The sequence below is a fragment of the Colius striatus genome, chromosome 3 (genome assembly GCF_028858725.1).
Source record: "Colius striatus isolate bColStr4 chromosome 3, bColStr4.1.hap1, whole genome shotgun sequence".
Taxonomy (NCBI): domain Eukaryota; kingdom Metazoa; phylum Chordata; class Aves; order Coliiformes; family Coliidae; genus Colius; species Colius striatus.
The window spans coordinates 14,328,625-14,346,474 of NC_084761.1; the positions used below are offsets into that span (position 1 = coordinate 14,328,625).

The window sequence follows — 17,850 nt, forward strand, 5'->3', positions numbered from 1 at the left end:
TGTTCCATAGCACAGGCTCGGCTCTGAAGCTGCAGACATCTCATGATCTGGCTCTGGAGGGCAATGCTGTCCTGGGGGGAGTGTGTATGTGTGTGTGAGAGAGACCCTTTTGCTCCAGGCAAAATGGGCTCTCTCAGCTCACATGAGTGTTTCTACACTTCATTCAGCTGCTGGGAAGTTTCCTGTCTTCAGCCTGAAGCAAACTGAGGATCTGAGAGAAGCTGCTGGTGGATTCGGTAAGTGACAGCGCCAGTGGTGATGTCAACAACTCCTCTGTCCCCCACACCCCAGAGGGATGTGGTCATCCAGGCCCTCTGAGCAGGGAATCCTAGAATGGTCAGAGAGGACCTTTAAGCTCATGGAGTCCAACCCCTCCCCTCATGCTGCCAAGCCCAGCACTAACCCACATCCCTCAGCACCTCAGCTACCCAGCTTCGCAATATCTCCAGGGATGGGAACTCCACCACCTCCCCAGGCAGCCTGGGACAGTGCCCAACAACAATCTCGGGGAAAAAGTTCTTCCTCATCTCTCATCTAAATCTCCCCTGGTACAATTTGAGGCTGTTTCTTCCTGTCTTATTACTGGGGAGTAGGTACTGACCCCTCACCTCATCACAACCTCCTGTCAGGGAGCTGCAGAGTGATCATGTCTCCCCTCAACCTCCTTCTCCAGACTGAACACCCCCAGTTCTCTCAGCTGTTCCCCATCAGATTTGTGCTCCAGACGCTTCCCCAGCTCTGTTGCCCGTCTCTGAACACGCTCCAGCACTTCAGTGTCTCTCTTGTAGTGAAGGGCCCAAAACTGAACACAGTATTTGAGATGCAGCCTCACCAGTGCCCAGGGTAGGGGGACAATGTTTTGGGATGTCTGAGTGCCCCTCTGTGCTCCTGCCCTGGGAGAGCAAAGCACAACATTCTCCAGTAAGCATGGGAAAAATTGCAAATAAGGGAGCAAACCCATCCCTGAAGGAGGCAGCCCTGGCTGTGCTCAGACCAGCAGTCTTATGTGTGTCTGCTGTTACAGAGCCTGGCCTATTAAGCATGAAATCCCAGGGAAGGGACTGAGAAATCTCATTCCCAATTACTTATTACAGGGGTAGACATGGAGTGGTGCCTGTGTTCCTGCCTGGCACGCTTCTCCGTGCTAGTAAGTAGTCACTGAGGTTCAGCCCTGCCATGGTACTACCAGAGGATTGGGCACAGAGACCCTTTGCTACATCGGGCTGGAGTCCAAGAGGAAATAATTTGGAGCAAGAGCACAATTCTGGTGTAAACAACTCAACTTCAGGGCCTGTGGCAGGGCCAAGAGTACTGCCAGGGGCAGAGGAAGGAGCAGAGGTACCACCTCAGCCTTGCAGCAGCCCTCCTTGGGTTCAGGAGCACTGGGTTGGGAGCAAGGGGGTAGAAGAGCAGCTGCTGGGGTGTGATCCTGCCCTGGGTTGAGAGCAGCATGCCCCTCTGCAGCAAGGCTGAGTGCTGGCCTGTCCCTCAGCAATCCCCCTCTCATCTGCTTCATCTAAGCTGGCCCCTAGAGGAGTCTCAGCCAGCCACTTGAGATTTCTTCAGCTAATTAATGGTGCCATGTGAGCTAATGAGGGCTTTCTGCCCAACCTGCTCGAGCTGAGGAAATCTGATGCCTGCTGTTCCAGCTCTTGTGTGGGTTTGGGATTTTAGCAGCACTGAGTTTCATCAAGTTACAGGTTCTAGCAGAGGATTTGGAGATCGGTAAGTCCATAAAAGAGGATTGTGACAGTATTTTGATATGCTGGATCCTGTTTTGTAGGGACAGGAAGGCCCTTGAGGGGTGGGAGGCTTGTGTTTGAACATATCTGGGGTGGGGGCTAGACCGGGAATGGACCCACCTTGTCCCCAGCTGGGTACCGGCTGTCAGCTTTAGTTTCCAGCGTGGCATCCTCCCCCGCCGCTGCCTTCGCCTCCCGGCACGGCGGCGGCTGCTGGGCGGCAGCTCCAGCGCGGGGATGAGCCTTTGGCCGGGGAGAAGCCTCTGATGGAGAAGCCCGGGGGGCTGTGGAGGCGGGGGGGCCGCGCTCTGCCGCCGCGCAGCCGCTAGATGGGAGTGCGGGGCCCCGCTCCTTCCCTGGCCCCATCGCAGCCTGCTCGCCCCGGAGCATCCCCGCTCCTTCCCCGGCCCCATCGCAGCCTGCTCCCCCCGGAGCATCCCCGCTCCTTCCCCGGCCCCATCGCAGCCTGCTCCCCCCGGAGCATCCCCGCTCCTTCCCCAGCCCCATCGCAGCCTGCTCCCCCCGGAGCATCCCCGCTCCTTCCCCGGCCCCATCGCAGCCTGCTCCCCCCGGAGCATCCCCGCTCCTTCCCCGGCCCCATCGCAGCCTGCTCCCCCCGGAGCATCCCCGCTCCTTCCCCGGCCCCATCGCAGCCTTGTCCCTCATGGCTGTATCCCAGCTTTTTTCCTCCCCCTCACCTTCCCTAGTGTTTCTCTCCTGGAGCATTCCTCTTTCTTCCTGGCTGCATTCCAGCCTTTCCCTGCCCACCTCTGGAGCATCCCACTTTCCCCAGGACTATCCATGCTCTTTCCTCCTTTCCCCAGAAGCATCCCAGCCTTGCATCCCTGGCACCTCTCTAGGAGCATCTCAGCCTTCTGCCCTCAGCACGTCCCTGCTTCTTCCTCGGTAGCATCCCAGCCTTTTCTCCCAAGCACATCCCTGCTCCTTCCCTTGTTTCCTCTCAGAGCATCTCTGTGCCCAGTTCTGCGGCAGAGCTCTGCAGCACTGTCAGTGCATGCTCAGGGCACCTTCTCTGCGCTGATGCTCCGTGACTTGGAGCAAAACAAGACAGAAACAAACCCCGGTGGCCTCTGCTTTCCCCCACCCAGCCCCAGCTGCTCGGTGAGGCAGAGGGCTCCTGGCTGCTGTGTCTGCCCCAAGCCTCTTGTGTGGCAAAGCTGGTAAGGGGGGCTGAGATGAAACTGTGTTGGGCTGGGGACACCACGCAGGGAGACTGTGGCAGAGAGGCAGGGGCTGTGCTTTCCTGAGCAAATCCTATCGCAGCTTTTGGGAAAAAAACTTGAGTTCTGGCAGGAGAGGGCACAGCTCTGGGCTTCACCTGTTCCCTCAGTCTCTGCTGTTGTTTGGCACCGGTCTGGTTTGCAGGGAAATACAAAGCTTGTGCAGTGTCATTTCTCTGGGCACCGTATGGGCACAGGGGTCTCGGCTCTGCTGTCGTGTGTCCCGTCCCTTCAGCGCCCGCTGCTTGCACTGTGTGGGCACCAAGCAGGGCAGAATCGCAGGGCTCATCTCTTCCTCCCCCGAAAAAGGTTTGAAAACGAAAGCGGGGAGGCAGAGCCGGGCGATGTTATCTCCCTCCTTTCTGGCGCTTCCGCTGGGAAGCAGCCTTTCTCCTCTCCCAGGGCGAAAGGCAGTTTACACTGCAAGAGATCAGGACGGGGCTCGCTCTTTTTACTGTTATTAAAAGTCTATTTGGAAACAAAACAAGGCGTGCGCGGAAAGATGGCCTCTGCGGGCTTAGAGTAACGGCTCCTGTCGTGCCTGGTTTCCCTGGCTGCTGCCGGAGGATGCTCGAGCGAAGAGGGACGGGCAGAGATGGAAAGGGTGCAAAACCCAACTCCTCTGTAGGGCTGGAGCTGCCCGGGCCCTGGGAATCTGCCAGGCTCAGGGGTGTCCCTCGGAACCCCGAGGGGTGCTTTGCCTCCCCCACCCCGCCCCAGCCTGGCACTGCGGTGAGGATCTCTCCCTAAGCAGCTCCCTGCCAGCTCCCGGGCTCGCCTCAGCCTGGCCCTGCCCATCCAATTCTGCCTAATCAAAAGCCTCTGGCAGCCCCTGCGCTTGGCCAGGCTGTGCTGGGCGCTGCTCGCTTTGTTTTCTCAGCTGCAGCCTCTGCCCTCCCCGAGCTCACCGCTGCCGTTATTTATATTGGAGTTTGCATTAGCAGATGCACTCTGGGATATTCAATTACCTACAAAGAGCTGTAGCAGCACAAGCCTTGGCTGCGGCGAGCAAGGGGCTTGTTTGGGTTTTTCTTTTTGTTTTTTATTTCTTTCCCCCGGTTTTTGGTGGTTTGGGGTTTCGGTTGTTTTTAAATTGCTTCTAAAAGAGCTGTGGGGATGGGTAAAGGGGGGATACCAAGAAAAGGGGGGGGAAGAGAGAAAGTGTAGTAAAAAAAGGCAAAATAAATAAATAATCCTGTTTATGAAATGAAACGGTCGGGTAGAAAAATGATCTCCGGGAAGAAAGCAGCTCCCAGGGCTATTTTTAGCTCTTTTGTTTCCTTCCCGCCCCCCCCAAGTGCAGGCTGCGGGCTGGCTGCCTGTGCCCGTGGGTCCCGCTATTCTCCATCACTCTCAGTGCCGGGACGTGACTTTGCTTTTGCGTTTTTAATCTTAAATAATTTTTTTTGCATCATCTTTCTAGCGTGACAGCAGGGAGAAAGGCAGCAGCAGGCAGGAGAGGCTGTGCAGACATCACCCTCTGGGACAAACTGGGGGGACAGTGGGGACCATGCTTCTGCTGCAGGACCTCTGGCAGCGCTGGGATTACCCCAGAGCTTTAGTGGACCCCCTCCCTTTGCTCCTCAGCAGCTTCAGGGTCTGCTGTGAATCCCCAAAGCTCCCTTTACCCACCCCCGGGGGGTGGTGCAGGGGCTGCTTGGTGCATTTTCATCCTTTGTGAGCCCAAGGTGGTTGCACCACCCAGGGCTGGAAGAGCCCTGGGGATCCATCGGGTCTTTATTCTGTCGTTGCTCCTCAGTCCACCTCAGCAAAGCTTTCCTCCTCTGCCCTCAGAGGTGCTCGCTGCTGCAGCCTTCCCCTTCCCAGGCATCCCTCTCCTCATTGTATCCTCCCTCGGACTCACATCCCCCACCACATCACTCCTGGCTGCTGCTGCTGCCCCAGGACCTGTCTTTCCCCCATCTCTCCGTCACCAGCTCCCCTGGAGCGAACATCCTCGCGGGCTCCCGTCTTTGGGCCTTCAGGGAAGAAATACATAATTCTTTTATTATTCAATTAGGACTTTAACACACAATCAGGTGATCGCTTTAAGAGGATTTCCTATAAGGCTACGGGTAATATATTCCCTTAACTGGTTTATTCCTTTATCAGATTTTTTTCCCCCCCCTCTAAGCACTTTAATGCATTTACTTTCCCATTGTCGACACTTTTCTCGCCGCTCTTCCTCCCTCCCCCAGCTTATGCAAATCCCCCGTAAGGCGTTTAAGGCGCCGTGTGTGTCAATAGCGCTGAGCTCTTCGCGCCGGCCTTAGGCTTCATGCATGTCCCACCTGATTAAGGGTGCTGGTGGGGCCAGCCCGGCTGCCCAAGCCGCCTTTCAGCCCTCTCCGTCGGGCCGGGGAAGGGGCCCCCCGGGCTGGGAGCTGCATTTTTCTAGAGAAAAAGGCTGGAGGTGAAAGTAGCTCTGCTCTTTTCTAGGGTGAAACGTGAATAGGGAGTGCGGGGCCGACCTGTCTGCGGCTGTTTGCTGCCCTGTCGCTCAGCTTTTGGGGTGCTGCCCCGTGGAGGGGTTACACTGGCGGGGGGAAATGTCTGAGAGGGGGAAAGTGAGTGAAAGAGGGTAGTAAAAATAACCCACAAGCTAATATCAGCATCACAGAATCGTTTGGGTTGGAAAGGACCTTTAAGCACGTTGGGTCCAATCACCGACCTCATGCTGCCAAGCCCAGCACTAACCCACATCCCTCAGCACCTCACCTTCACAATAGCTCCAGGGATGGGGACTCCACCACCTCCCTGGGCAGCCTGGGACAGTGCCCAACAACTCTCAGGGGAAAAGTTATTCCTCATCTCCTATCCAAACCTCCCCTGGTGCAACTTGAGGCCGTTTCCTCTTGTCCTGTTGCTCATTACCAGGGAGCAGAGACAAACCCCCAGCTCACCACAACCTCCTGTCAGGGAGCTGCAGAGAGTGATCAGGTCTCCCTCAGCCTCCTCTTCTCCAGAGTAAACACTCCTAGTTCCTTCAGCTGCTCCCCATCAGATTTGTGCTCCAGACCCTTCCCCAGCTCTGTTGCCCATCTCCAGACACACCCCAGCATTTCAGTGCCCTTCTTGAGCACTGATTTTCTTGCACATGATCTGCCTGTGTGGCAGTGGCTGTTCAGGGTGCATCACCTCTGGGTGCCCCCTGGAGCCTCATGGGAACAGCTTTGCTCATTGCTGGCAGGAAAAGCAGAGTTCATCCCACTAATCACACAGCCAGGGTCTCAGATGGGCTCAGGCAGCAGCTCTGCCCATTGCCATGGTGCCAGGTGCTGCTGCCCAGCCTCAGGCTGCTCTCTGGGGAGGCAGTGCCTTGCTGGCAGGCCCTGCTTGCTGTCCTCTGGGTCTTGTTTTGGGGAGATTTAACAGCCTTCATGGCCACAGGGACCTAATGTTCCCAAGGGGTGGGGAAGGAGCCTGGAGCACTGGCTCTGGGGAATGCATTTACCTCTCCTTGCCTTGGAGAAGCATTCACTCTGAAACCTACAGACAAGAGGACAAGAGGAAATGGCCTCAAATTATGCCAGAGGGGGTTTAAATTGGAGATGAGGAAGAACTTTTTCCCTGAGAGGGTTGTTGGGCACTGTCCCAGGCTGCCCAGGGAGCTGGTGGAGTCCCCATCCCCGGGGCTGGTGCAGAGCTGTGTAGCTGAGGTGCTGAAGGACATGGGTTAGTGTTTGGCAGTGTGAGGAGAGGGGTTGGATTCCATGAACCTAAAAGTCTTTTCCAGCCAAATCGATTCTGTGATTTTATGACAATATCTTGGACACTGGAAACAGGGAAGCACAGGGAGGAGCGTGGCGTGTGGTTCAACTATGGAAACAGCCAAAGGAGCTGTGTTGCCTGGAACTCCCAATTTCCCCATCACCAGAAGGGCTTGGGCTTTGTGGCTGCTGGTAAGGCCCTTTGTGAGCGTGGCATGGGGGGCCAAAAAAAACCACCAAAAGGTGGCTGCCAACATTTTCTCCTTCCAGAGAAAAATCTCTTGTCTCAACCTGGGTCTTTAATCAGCCCAGTGTGTGGGAGTGAGTTGCACCTGCCCTTCCTAGCTCCTGTTCCCTCTGCACCCACCTCTGATTGTCTCCTTTTTTACCCCTCCTGCAGCTCTGCCTCTGCAAGCAGCAATTATGCAAAGTTGCAATCAAGGAGTTGAATTAGCAGCTCATCTTGGATTAATTAGTAATGGATGTAAATCTCTTCCAACAATGAAGGGCAGGGGGGTGGGGAATGCTAAGGCTATAGGTAGCTTCTCTGGGTTTCTCCTCCCACTCTCCCAGGCTGGTTTGGCCAATCTGGGGGCGGGTGGGATGCACAAAGTAACCTCCTACAGGAGAACTGTGCAAGTTTGTCCTTAGCCTTGGGATGAGGGCCCCAAAGCTGATGTTCAGCTCCTGCATCTCCCTGAAGTGTTTGAACTCAGTACTTGGAGCGATTCCTCCTCCCACTCCAGCTCTGTTGTAAAGCTCGAGGAAAACCCAGTTAATCCCCGCGGCCTCCAGTGCCGAGCTCCCGCCAGCACCGGGGATTGCTGCTCACCCACAACTGGAACGAGACAAACCCCTCCAGTTGCAAGGAGCCAATTCCCTGCCTGCTCCTCACAGGCCCCACTAATCCCCTGAGTGTGGCTCCAGCAGAGTGACAACAGCCCTGGTTAATCCCCACCATCCCTGTGCAAAGCCGGCGCTGCTGAGGGCACTCCCGGGGCTGGCACGGCACGGCACGGCATGGCCAGCGCTGGGAGCAGCCCCTGGGGAAGGCTGCAAAGGCTGTGGTGCTATTTAAAGGAGCTTTTCCAAGAGGTGCTTGCAGGCTTAGGAGCAGCTTCCTCTTCCCATGAAGCGGAAGAAATGGATCTGCGGCGCTCCTGGGAGCACTGAGTGTGAGGCTGTGGGAAGGGGGGGACAGATGGTTCATCCCTTTGCCTGGCTCCCTGCTGCTCAGCAATCACAGACCTCATGTCACCCACCCCGGATGGGGCAGAGAGGACACAGTATTGGGCACAGATGGGTGTGGTTTGGTTAAGGAGATGGGTTTTGCTGCTCTTTCAACCAAGGGACAGCTTGTGGCTCGTGCCACAGGGATGGGGACAGCAGGGATGGCCTGTAGTCCCCAAGGGTTTAAAGTCATGGCTAGAGGTGTTCTGGCAGTGAGGTGGGCTGCAGACCCATGAAAGGTCTCTCCTTCCTCTCACCTCCACATCAGCAATGATTAACTGAAGGGCAAGAAGAGAACTGCAATACAGGGGACTTCTGGGGACAGTCCTAATCGGACCTTTCCGAGCCAAATGAATCAGCAGCGTCTTATTCCTCCTGGTGGGATTAATCAGCATTCAGCCAGGCTCCAGGAGAGCGAGGTGAGGCTGGGAAGAGCAGGGAGCTGTGGCAAGGGTGTTAACTGCCTCACAGAGCCAAGCGAATCCCTCCTGGTAATCCAGCAAATGCTGCTGCCAGGCACCTGCCGTGCCGGCAGCCGTGGGGAGAGACAGGGAAAGGGGGGAAGGGGAAAATGCCTCTAAAAAGCTGTGGCTTGGGTGAGGGGTGTGCTGTAGTCTGTGTTGTTGGATGTGGGGGTGCAGGAGGAGACTCTAGGATGGGGCTGTGTGCAGGGACCAGGGCACCTGGGCCAGCTTTGCCCCACGGCACTTGGAGCATCACGCCTGGCAGGTTTTCCTGCTTCTTAAAGTGGGTCAAGCAGAAAGCCAAGGGGCATCCAAGCTCACCATCCCTGAGCCAGCTACATCAAAGCTGAATTATTCAGGGCCAGCTTAAAAAATTGAAAAGCCCAACAAAACTCAGGGAGAGCTGAGCTCACAGGACCATCCCCTGACAGAGGCAGCTCAACCTGCCCATGCTCAGGGGCACCTTGGGAAGCTGAACAGTGCTATTTGGGTCTAACCTTGCCCTTAGGGATGGGGAAAGCAGAGAGAAAGCACTTGGAGAAGTTCACTCTGATAGATTCACCTCCCTGTGGTTTCTCCATAGTCCCCAAGCTGCAGCAGTTTCTTTGGGCTCCCCAGCATAGAATCAATAGATTCTCAGAATGGTGAGGGTTGGAAGGGGCCTCCAGTGCTCATCCAGTCCAACCCCCTGCTAAAGCAGCTTCCCCTCCATCAGGGGGCACAGGAACGTGTCCAGGTGGGTTTGGAAACCTCCAGAGCAGGAGACTCCACACCCTGCCTGGGCAGCCTGTGCCAGGGCTCCCTCACCTCAACAGCAAAGAAGTTTTTTCTTGAGATTAAGTGGAACTTCCTTCTTGTACCCATTACCTCTTGTCCTGTCACTGAGCATGACAGAAAAAATGTCTCCCCATCCTCCTGACACTTGCCCTTGAAGTGTTGATAAGTTCTCCACTTAGTCTTCTCTTTTCTAAGCTGAACAGCCCCATTACACCTGTAGCAGAAACAGCAGGAAGGGAACCCCTTTGTCCTCCAGAATGGTGATTTGAAGTTATCTGTCATTGCTTACAGGACGGTAAAAGTCAGAGGCTGTTATTTGCCATGAGGTGTTTGGTCACAGCTCCTCACTGCTTGGAGAGCACCAAGTGCATTTGAGAGCTAAGATGGTCCCCTGAGCTCGGTCACTTTCCTAGGAACCCCCCCACCCCGAGCTCCATACCTGGGCCTTTGTGATGGAGAAACCCTTCTGGTGGGGGGAATCCTCGGGGAAGGCTGTGAGTAATGCTGCCTGGCGAGTGCCGAGGCAGCGGGTCCTGCCGGGAAGCTGTGAAAAGGCAAACGCACATATGCTTCAGCTCATCCTGCTCTCTTTGCAGAGCACTCGCACTGTCTGGGTGCCAAGCAGCGGCAGGCACACTCAGGGAACCCCACTCCATCCTCCACTCCTTTTTCTTCCATTTCCAGAGTACCTGGCAGGGAGTGATGTGGGTCTGGTGGAGGGCAATGGGAGGTACTGCTGGAGGGGTGAGGTGCTTTGAGGTTTTACAAAGGCACTATCAAATTAGAGCTGAGTGAATCCACCCGAAACAAGCAGCCTGAAAAATCCTCCCCTCCCTTGGACTAGTGCGTTGAGCTGTGCAGGTGCTCAGTCAAGGGAAAGCTGAGCCCCTGGCTCGGGGCAGAGCTGGGCACAGAGGTCTGCTTTGCTCTGAGCCAAAGCCTGACTCTTTCAGCCAAGCAGGCAAGATGGAAATTTCCACCTGGCCTGTTTTCCTCCCTGCGATGCTTTTTTCGGAGCCCCTTTGCTCAGCCCTGCTCCCGGCAGAGGGGTGGCTGAGGAGGCGCAGGCAGGTTTGCCTCTGCCTGCCCCGTGGCGTGAGCGGCAGCGGCTCATCCCGGGGGCCCCGCGCTGCTCCGCACAGCGCAGCGTTTGCTGCCTGCCGGGCGGTTGGCATTCCCGGCCCGGCGGTTGGCATTCCCGGCCCGGAGCGCTGCGGGGACGCTGCCGCTGCTCCTTCGCCGCCATCCTCCCACGCGTCGCGGGGGGAACAGCCTCCCGTGTCCCCCCCGCCCCGTGCGCTGCCGCTCCTGCCAGAAAACAGCATCACGCAGGGGGGGATGGGGACACGTGCGGTGTCCGTGCATGAAGCATCTTCCTTAGGGACACGCAGCCTTTCCCTGGACAGATGTACCCTCTGTCTCATGCTGTTGTTCCCTCTGCCTCCAAACCCTGCTTAGGCTGGGGAGCAGAAGCGCCACTCTTGCTTCCCCCAAAAGCCGGGGGGTTGCTGTGTTTTGCTAGCCAGAGCTGCAATCAATCAATCAATCAATCAATCCATCCATCCCTCCATCCATCCGCGGGACAGCTCAGATCATTGGCCCCTCTTACGCCAAAATCATTTGCAGACTCCGTCCCTACAAAGCTCATCTCCTAAATGAAACTAGCAAGGCTTTCTTCCTAATTAATCTCCCTTTGCAATTAGCTCCAGGCTTCACAAATCTCCCCTGAGTAACCCCTGGGCGGTGCCTACGGGCAGCACCTATAGGTGGTACCTATAGCCAGGGCTATGAATTCGCTCTGTTCATTAGAGAAACCTTTCCTGCGGCCCGGCTCTCGCTGCGCACCCCTGGGGGTGAGGGGGGCGGCCGGGGGGGAGCGGAGGAGGAGTGAAGGGGAGGTGGGAGGATGCGAGGGGGGGCGGGAGGCAGGGCCGGGGCCGCCTCTGCTCCTCGCTCGCAGCGGCCGCACTCGCTGCCGGTCTCCCCCCGCTCTCCGCTCCCCACCACCGCCTCCCCTCCCCGGAGGAGGCTCCGGCATGGTGGGGCCGGGGGTCGGCGGCCGGCGGCGCTGAGCGGGGCGGGGGCAGCGCCGGTGCCGCAGAGCCGCCGCGGCGGAGGGAGGTAAGAGCCGCCGCGACCTGTTGTGCGCGGCCGGGAGCGCCGGTGCGCGGGAGGAGCGCTGCGGGAAAGGCCTCCCCGCAGCCCCCTGCCCTCCCCGCAGCCCCCTGCCCTCCCCGCAGCCCCCTGCCCTCCCCGCAGCCCCCTGCCCTCCCCGCCTCCGGGCATCTCCCCCGGGTGCGGCTGGGGACTGGTTCGCATCCCCCCCGCGCCTCCGCAGCTCCCTCCAGCGAGGCGCTTCTCCCTCAGCCCGAGACGCGAGTTACTGATTTCCCGCTGGTTATTGCAACTTGGCTGCTTGCAAGATGTCGGGGGACCCTTTTGCCGGAGCACCGATGGTTTCTTTGCCCTGACGTGGGGTGGGAGCAGCGGTGCCCGGGCGTCCTCCGGCAGCGGGGTGCAGCGGGACAGGGGTCCTTCGTTCTGCCCGGCCCCGCGGGTGCCCTGTCCCCGGTGAGACACCCTCCTCTCCCCGTCTGGGCCCAGAGGTGCGGCAGGGCCCAAGTCCCCTCCCGTATGGACGGGTGGAAATCCAAAGGGAGGGGAAAATCCGATTGCCCGGAGCGCAGGGCTGCTCGGAGCAGATGAGGCGGAGCGGGGCTGGACCGGCCCCGCGGCTGTGCAGCGCATCCCGCCCCGCTCCCGGCCCCGGGAAGTTTGGGTCACATGCAGTAGGTACGGGGTGTTTCCAGCCTGCATGTTCTCCAGCTGGGATCCCCGCCGTGGAAAAACCCCGCAACAGGCTTTCCCGGCACCCCGGGAGATGCTTCCTACCGGGTTTGATGGCCCCAGGGTAGCATCTGTCGCGGGAGGGTGCTTGGTGGAGGGGATCCCAGCCAGCTCCTCTGTGAGCAATGGGATAAAGCAGCTTCCCCAGACACAATGTACCTCCCTGGGTTGTCCTGGCCGCGGTGCTCTGGCGTGGTGCAGGGAGAAGACCCTTTTCCAATCCTCTGCACGGCCTTTGGGCCCTGGCAGGGCTGCTCTGTGCCACCAGCCCTGGCAGACAGCAGATGCATTTTAGGATCGTGCTCCCAGGGTCCGTGGGCACAGGATTTGCTATCCAGCCCGGAGACCCCCCAGCATCCTACCCATCCTTGCAGCCGGGGAGATGCTGCAAAGCCTCTCTGCTCCTGCAAACGCCACATCTGGCAGGGACATCAGAGAAATTACTGTCATTGATTTTTTTTCTCCTCCCTTGCCTGCCTCAACCTGCTGCCTTGGAGGAGATGGATGTATTTATTTCCCTTCCCCGGCTGGCTGGGTGGTCCTGGGTGCAGAGGCAGGCCGGCATCTAGCGACTGGCACTGGTAATACAGAGCATCCCTCCGCCCCGGGCTGCTCCCCAGGGTCTGGGCTGGCATGGCCCCAGGGGGATGGACCACGTTCTGGGTGGCTCTGGTAGGGTTGCTGGAGGATGTCGGGTGTTTTGGGCGCTCATTTGGGATGCATTTGGTGCAGATCCCAATGTGCTGCTGGGATCTCTGGAGCAGCTCTCCCAGTGTCTCCCTGCTGTGCCATGGTCCATCAGAGAAGGAGAGATAAAATCCTTGCCTTCAGAGCCAAGTCACTTCCCATCCTCTCCCTGAAAAGGCTGCAGGAGGCTCTGGCCCAGGCAAAAGAGATACTTGGAAAAAGGGCATGAACCAGAGTAAGCATGTGCTGCTTGCAGAGAGCAAGGGCTTCCCGAGGCAGGCAGGATCTCCCCCAGCAGCCACACCCTCGTGAGTACTTTGCACCCAGTAATTTCTCTAACTGCTTTTGGAAAGGGCAGTGGTAGCATCCCAGTGAGGTGCTGGGCTGGGGTGAGCGCTACTCAGGGGGATGGCTCATGTGGGTCCCCCCAGTCACTGCTCACCACCACCAATCCAAACTCCTGCCTGCTGTGCTGAGGGACCTCGCTCTCCTCAGGAAAAGTATCTTTACAGGTGGAAAAAACACAGAAGCCCCAGCCACGCAGTGGGGTGCTGAAGGCTTGTGGCCACCCACGTCACCCATCCTCGCAGACCCCTGGCATCACCCAGGGGATGATCTTAAGGGTACCCAGGGCCCCGTGACCTACCCAATGTGTCACTACTCTCCCTCCCAGGTGAGCCACCATGGGCTCTGTGGGAGCTGAGCGCTTCAAGAAGCTGAGCCCAGCTGGGACGCCCGAGGGCAACGTGGTGATGAGCTTCAGCTTCGACAGCTACCAGCTGGAGGAGGAGGAGCTGCAGCGGGGCAGCCAGGCCAAGGGCGTCCTCACCTTCATGGAGCCAGGTGAGGGCAGGCGCAGCACCAGCCCCAGCCAGGTTCCCTGATGGTTTCCCACTCATTTAAGAGCTTTCTGGGACGAGTTTAACAGCCACAGATGGACTGAAATGCTGTAAAATTGCTAATGTCTTTTTTTTTCAAGCCTCTTTGTACCCATGTGAGCTGTCACATCTCATGGCTGTGGGCTATGTGGGTTGGCATGGAGTGGAGGGTTCCTGCTCTGACTCTCTTCCCTGCCTCACTCTCAGCCTGCAGCTTCACCGTTCTACATGCAAGGCTCGGGAATGCTCCAAGGCCTTACCCCAGCCCTGCTCCATATCCCTGTCCACCCTCACGCCCCCTGAACCCCTTGTCCAACTTGACCTTGGCTGTTTCCTACACCACCCAACCCGCCCTCGAAGCCCGGGTATTTCCCTGCCTCTCATGTGTCTCATTTAAAGGCCTTTGTTTAGGGAGGAAGTTTCTCAGGGTTGGGGCTGTGTATTTGTGAGATCTGCGGGGTGCTGATCTGCTTGCTGTGGTTGGGACACCCCTCCCTCCTCCCCAATGATATGGAAGCACCATTTGTCTCCCCAAGGCTGGTGTCTGCTGCAGATTCCATGGGTGCAGCAGTGCCACTGTCATTTTTATCTTTCTTTCCCCTTTTGGGGCAGTTTCTGAGGATCCTGAGCCCCAGGATCGATACCATGGGATTTACTTTGCCATGCTGTTGGCCGGGGTAGGATTTCTCCTGCCGTACAACAGCTTTATCACCGATGTGGACTACCTGCACCATAAATACCCAGGTAGGTCTCCAGCAACTGCAACACTTCTCAGCCACCCCAAACCTGTGGAGAGCTGGGCCCTGCTTCCAGGGGAGCAAGACCCCTGCCACCCCTCATCACCCACCTCTCTCCAGGGACATCCATCGTCTTTGACATGAGCCTCACGTACATCCTGGTGGCCTTGGTGGCCGTCATCCTCAACAACGCGCTGGTGGAGCTGCTGAGCTTGCACACCCGGATATCCGTGGGTGAGTGGGGGTCCCTACACCCCTCAGCCTCATGCTGTCCACCCACATCACCCGCCTCTGTCTCCCATCCACAGGCTATCTCTTTGCCCTGGGGCCTCTGCTCTTTGTCAGCATCTGTGACGTGTGGCTGGAGCTCTTCACCCGCAGGCAGGCCTACGCCATCAACCTGGTGGCTGTCGGCGTGGTGGCCTTTGGCTGCACAGGTATGCGGGGCAGTGGCTGGTGCTGGGGCAAGCACAGCCCTTCTGATAGGGGTGAGAAAACAGCTCCATCACCGAGAGTCATGGTCTCTGGGGACAACCTCTTGATTTGAAGTCTATAAGCTGACCCTCGTCTCCTTGATCCATTCCATCCACCACGGGACTGGCAAGGGGCACCAGCACCAACCTGTGCATTGCTCCCTGACACCACTGATGTGGGCCACTACGATGGCTTTGCTATCTGGCTTCCCAAGCCCCTGCATCTGCTGGCCACCCTTAGTGGAACAGCCATGGTGAGGCATCCAGGGACGGCAAAAAGCACCCCTTCCATTTTGGGGCAGGGAGGCTTTAGGCACTGTGGTGGCTGTTGGGGAAGGATGCAGGTCCTGGGTGGCACAGCACATGGGCTCCCCCCGGGGTTTCTTCCCCCTCCTCAGCATTTCAGCTGCAGCAATAATCCCTCCTTCTCCCCTTGGTGCCTCTCTCCTGAAGTGCAGCAATCCAGCTTCTATGGCTACACGGGGCTGCTGCCCAAGCGCTACACGCAGGGAGTGATGACGGGCGAGAGTAAGTACCTGCACCCACCTCTAAGCACGGGAGCTTGCTGGGGGGGACCCTCCTGTGCCTTCTCCTGGGCCCCAGTGATTCACACCGGGGCCCCTGCTGTCCCCAGCGCAGTCCAGCTGCATTCCCAGTGGATCAGGGACACAACTCCAGGCTGCTCCCCAGCAACTTGGCATGTTTAGTGGCTTCTAAATCACTTGCAAGGCCCACTGCCGACTGGAGTTGGGGATGTCTGTCAGGAGCTGGCTTTATCACACCAAAAGTCACAGCTGGTAGCTCCTGCACACCTGGAGGCATTACCTGTGTGTGGGGGGTGCTGAGGGGAGTCCCTGAGCTCGGCAGGACCCGGTGCCGATAGCTGTCCCACACACCAGGCACGGCAGGGGTCATCATCTCGCTCAGCCGCATCTTCACCAAGTTACTGCTGTCGGACGAGAAGGAGAACACGGTCATCTTCTTCTTCATCTCCATCGGCATGGAGCTGACCTGCTTCATCCTCCACCTCCTGGTGAAGCGCACGCGCTTCGTCCGCTACTACACGGCCTGCTCCCGCCAGGGCCTCCCCAGGAGCCGGGCGGCCGCCGACCGTGGCACAGGCTACCGTGTCCACCACGATGTCACCGCTGAGGACATCCGATTTGTAAGCCGAGGGCGGGTCTCCCCACGGGCCCCTGGGCTCCCTCTGGCCACTGTAGCCCAGCACTGCTGTTCCCTCTCCCTCCCAACCCAGGAGAACCGGCAGCGGGGGCAGCTGAGCTCTCCCCGGGGCAGCCCGGGCCCTGAGGCTGAGCTGGCCGGCAGCGGCACCTACATGCGCTTCGATGTCCCTCGGCCCAAAATCAAGAGGAGCTGGCCCAGCTTCAGAGGTGGGTGCTGAGCTCCAGGGCCAAGCTGTGCTGACAGGGTGGGTGTGTAGGGTTTTGTGGGGCAGAATGGGTGACTGATGGCCCAGGGCTTTGGGGAAGGGTCACCCCTTTCTTGATGTACCCAAAAACATAGGGCAACCTCGTTTTTGGAAGCCACCCTTGGGGTGCAGACGAGACTTTGAGTCTCTGCAAGGGGAGGGCTGCAGGCTTTGGCTGAGTTGTGCTGCCCGTCCCTACCAGACATGCTGCTCCACCGCTATGTCGTGTCTCGGCTGATCTGGGCCTACATGCTCTCCATCGCCATGACCTACTTCATCACACTGTGCCTCTTTCCTGGGCTGGAGTCAGAGATTCACAACTGCACGCTGGGGGAATGGCTCCCCATCCTCATCATGGCCATCTTCAACCTCTCTGACTTCGTGGGCAAGGTAGGAGAGAGGCCAGCACTAGCGTGGTAGAAGGGGGCTGCCTCTCATTTTTGTGTCCTCTTTCAAAGCTGCTCAGCTCCACCGAGGGTCATCTCCACCCCACGGGTATCTAACCAGCATGAGGTTACCCACTGCAACAGCTGAGGCCCTGCAGCAGTTCTGTCTTCCCACCATCCCATAACCTTGCTGCCCCATTTAGGCACCATGTTCCCCTCCCCAGCACGTTCTCTGTCCCTCTCTGCAGATCCTGGCTGCCTTGCCCTATGACTGGAGAGGGACCCACCTCCTCGTCTACTCCTGCCTCCGTGTGGTCTTCATCCCCCTCTTCATCATGTGTGTCTACCCCAATGGAAGGCCCACCTTTGGCCACCCTGCCTGGCCCTGCATCTTCTCCCTCCTCATGGGCATCACCAACGGCTACTTCGGCAGCGTGCCCATGATCCTGGCTGCTGGCAAAGTGAGCCCTGAGCAGCGGGAGCTGGCAGGTAGGACCGAGTCCTCCCTGGGATCCCACGGGGGGTGACTAGAGCCCTCTGACACCCCATATACCTTCCCACAGGGAACACCATGACCGTGTCCTACATGACGGGCTTGACGCTGGGCTCGGCCGTGGCGTATTTTGCCTACAGCCTCACTAGTACGTCCCACAGTACCTGTTTCTACACCGAAACCTCCAATGGCTCCTTTACATCAGGGTACTGAGCCCCGAGGCAGGGCGGTGGGGACAAGGTGGGCCCTGCTTCTCACCATGGTCCCCACTGCCCTGCTTGGCCAGTCCCTCCTTGGGGAGGGAGCCAAGAGCCAGAACGCTGCCCCAGGGCAGAGGGACCAGCATCCTGTTGGTACAAGGCCGTGGCATCCCCAAATGGCCTGTGCTGCCCAGCCAGGCATTGTGCAGGGCCACTTCTTGGGGCGACATCTCCCCCACCCTAGAGGATGGTTCCCCTGCTCTTGGGGGGGCTTGCCACCAGCGATGTGCAGCTCTTCAGGCCAGGAGGAGGAGTGTCTTCTCCTGTTTGAGCCATACCAGTGCCAGGAGGAAGAAAGTACTGCCAAATCCCAAAGAGAACAGGACCACTGTGGGGAGGAGGGTGATGGAGGGCTGGTGAGGAAGAGAAACAGCAAGAGAGGAAGGAAATGCTCCTTCAAGCCCAGGTGGGTCTCAGTTTTCATTGATGGTGCTGCAGGTTTTTCCCAAGAATGGCTTAACATCTCAGTCCCTCCCCATCTCTGCCCATGGCTGTG

General features: G+C 58.2%; 1 protein-coding gene across 1 annotated transcript; it reads left to right on the forward strand.

The window, feature by feature from the left end:
• Positions 1-172: 172 nt before the first annotated feature.
• On the forward strand, positions 173-17,312 carry SLC29A4 (solute carrier family 29 member 4). The gene is made up of 11 exons (XM_061993467.1): positions 173-236; positions 13,372-13,541; positions 14,189-14,320; positions 14,434-14,547; positions 14,622-14,750; positions 15,240-15,314; positions 15,686-16,002; positions 16,063-16,177; positions 16,418-16,605; positions 16,850-17,090; positions 17,165-17,312. Exons 2-11 carry the CDS (start codon positions 13,382-13,384, stop codon positions 17,305-17,307), a joined length of 1,614 nt encoding a protein of 537 aa, XP_061849451.1. The 5' UTR covers positions 173-236; positions 13,372-13,381; the 3' UTR covers positions 17,308-17,312.
• The last annotated feature ends 538 nt before the right edge of the window (positions 17,313-17,850 follow it).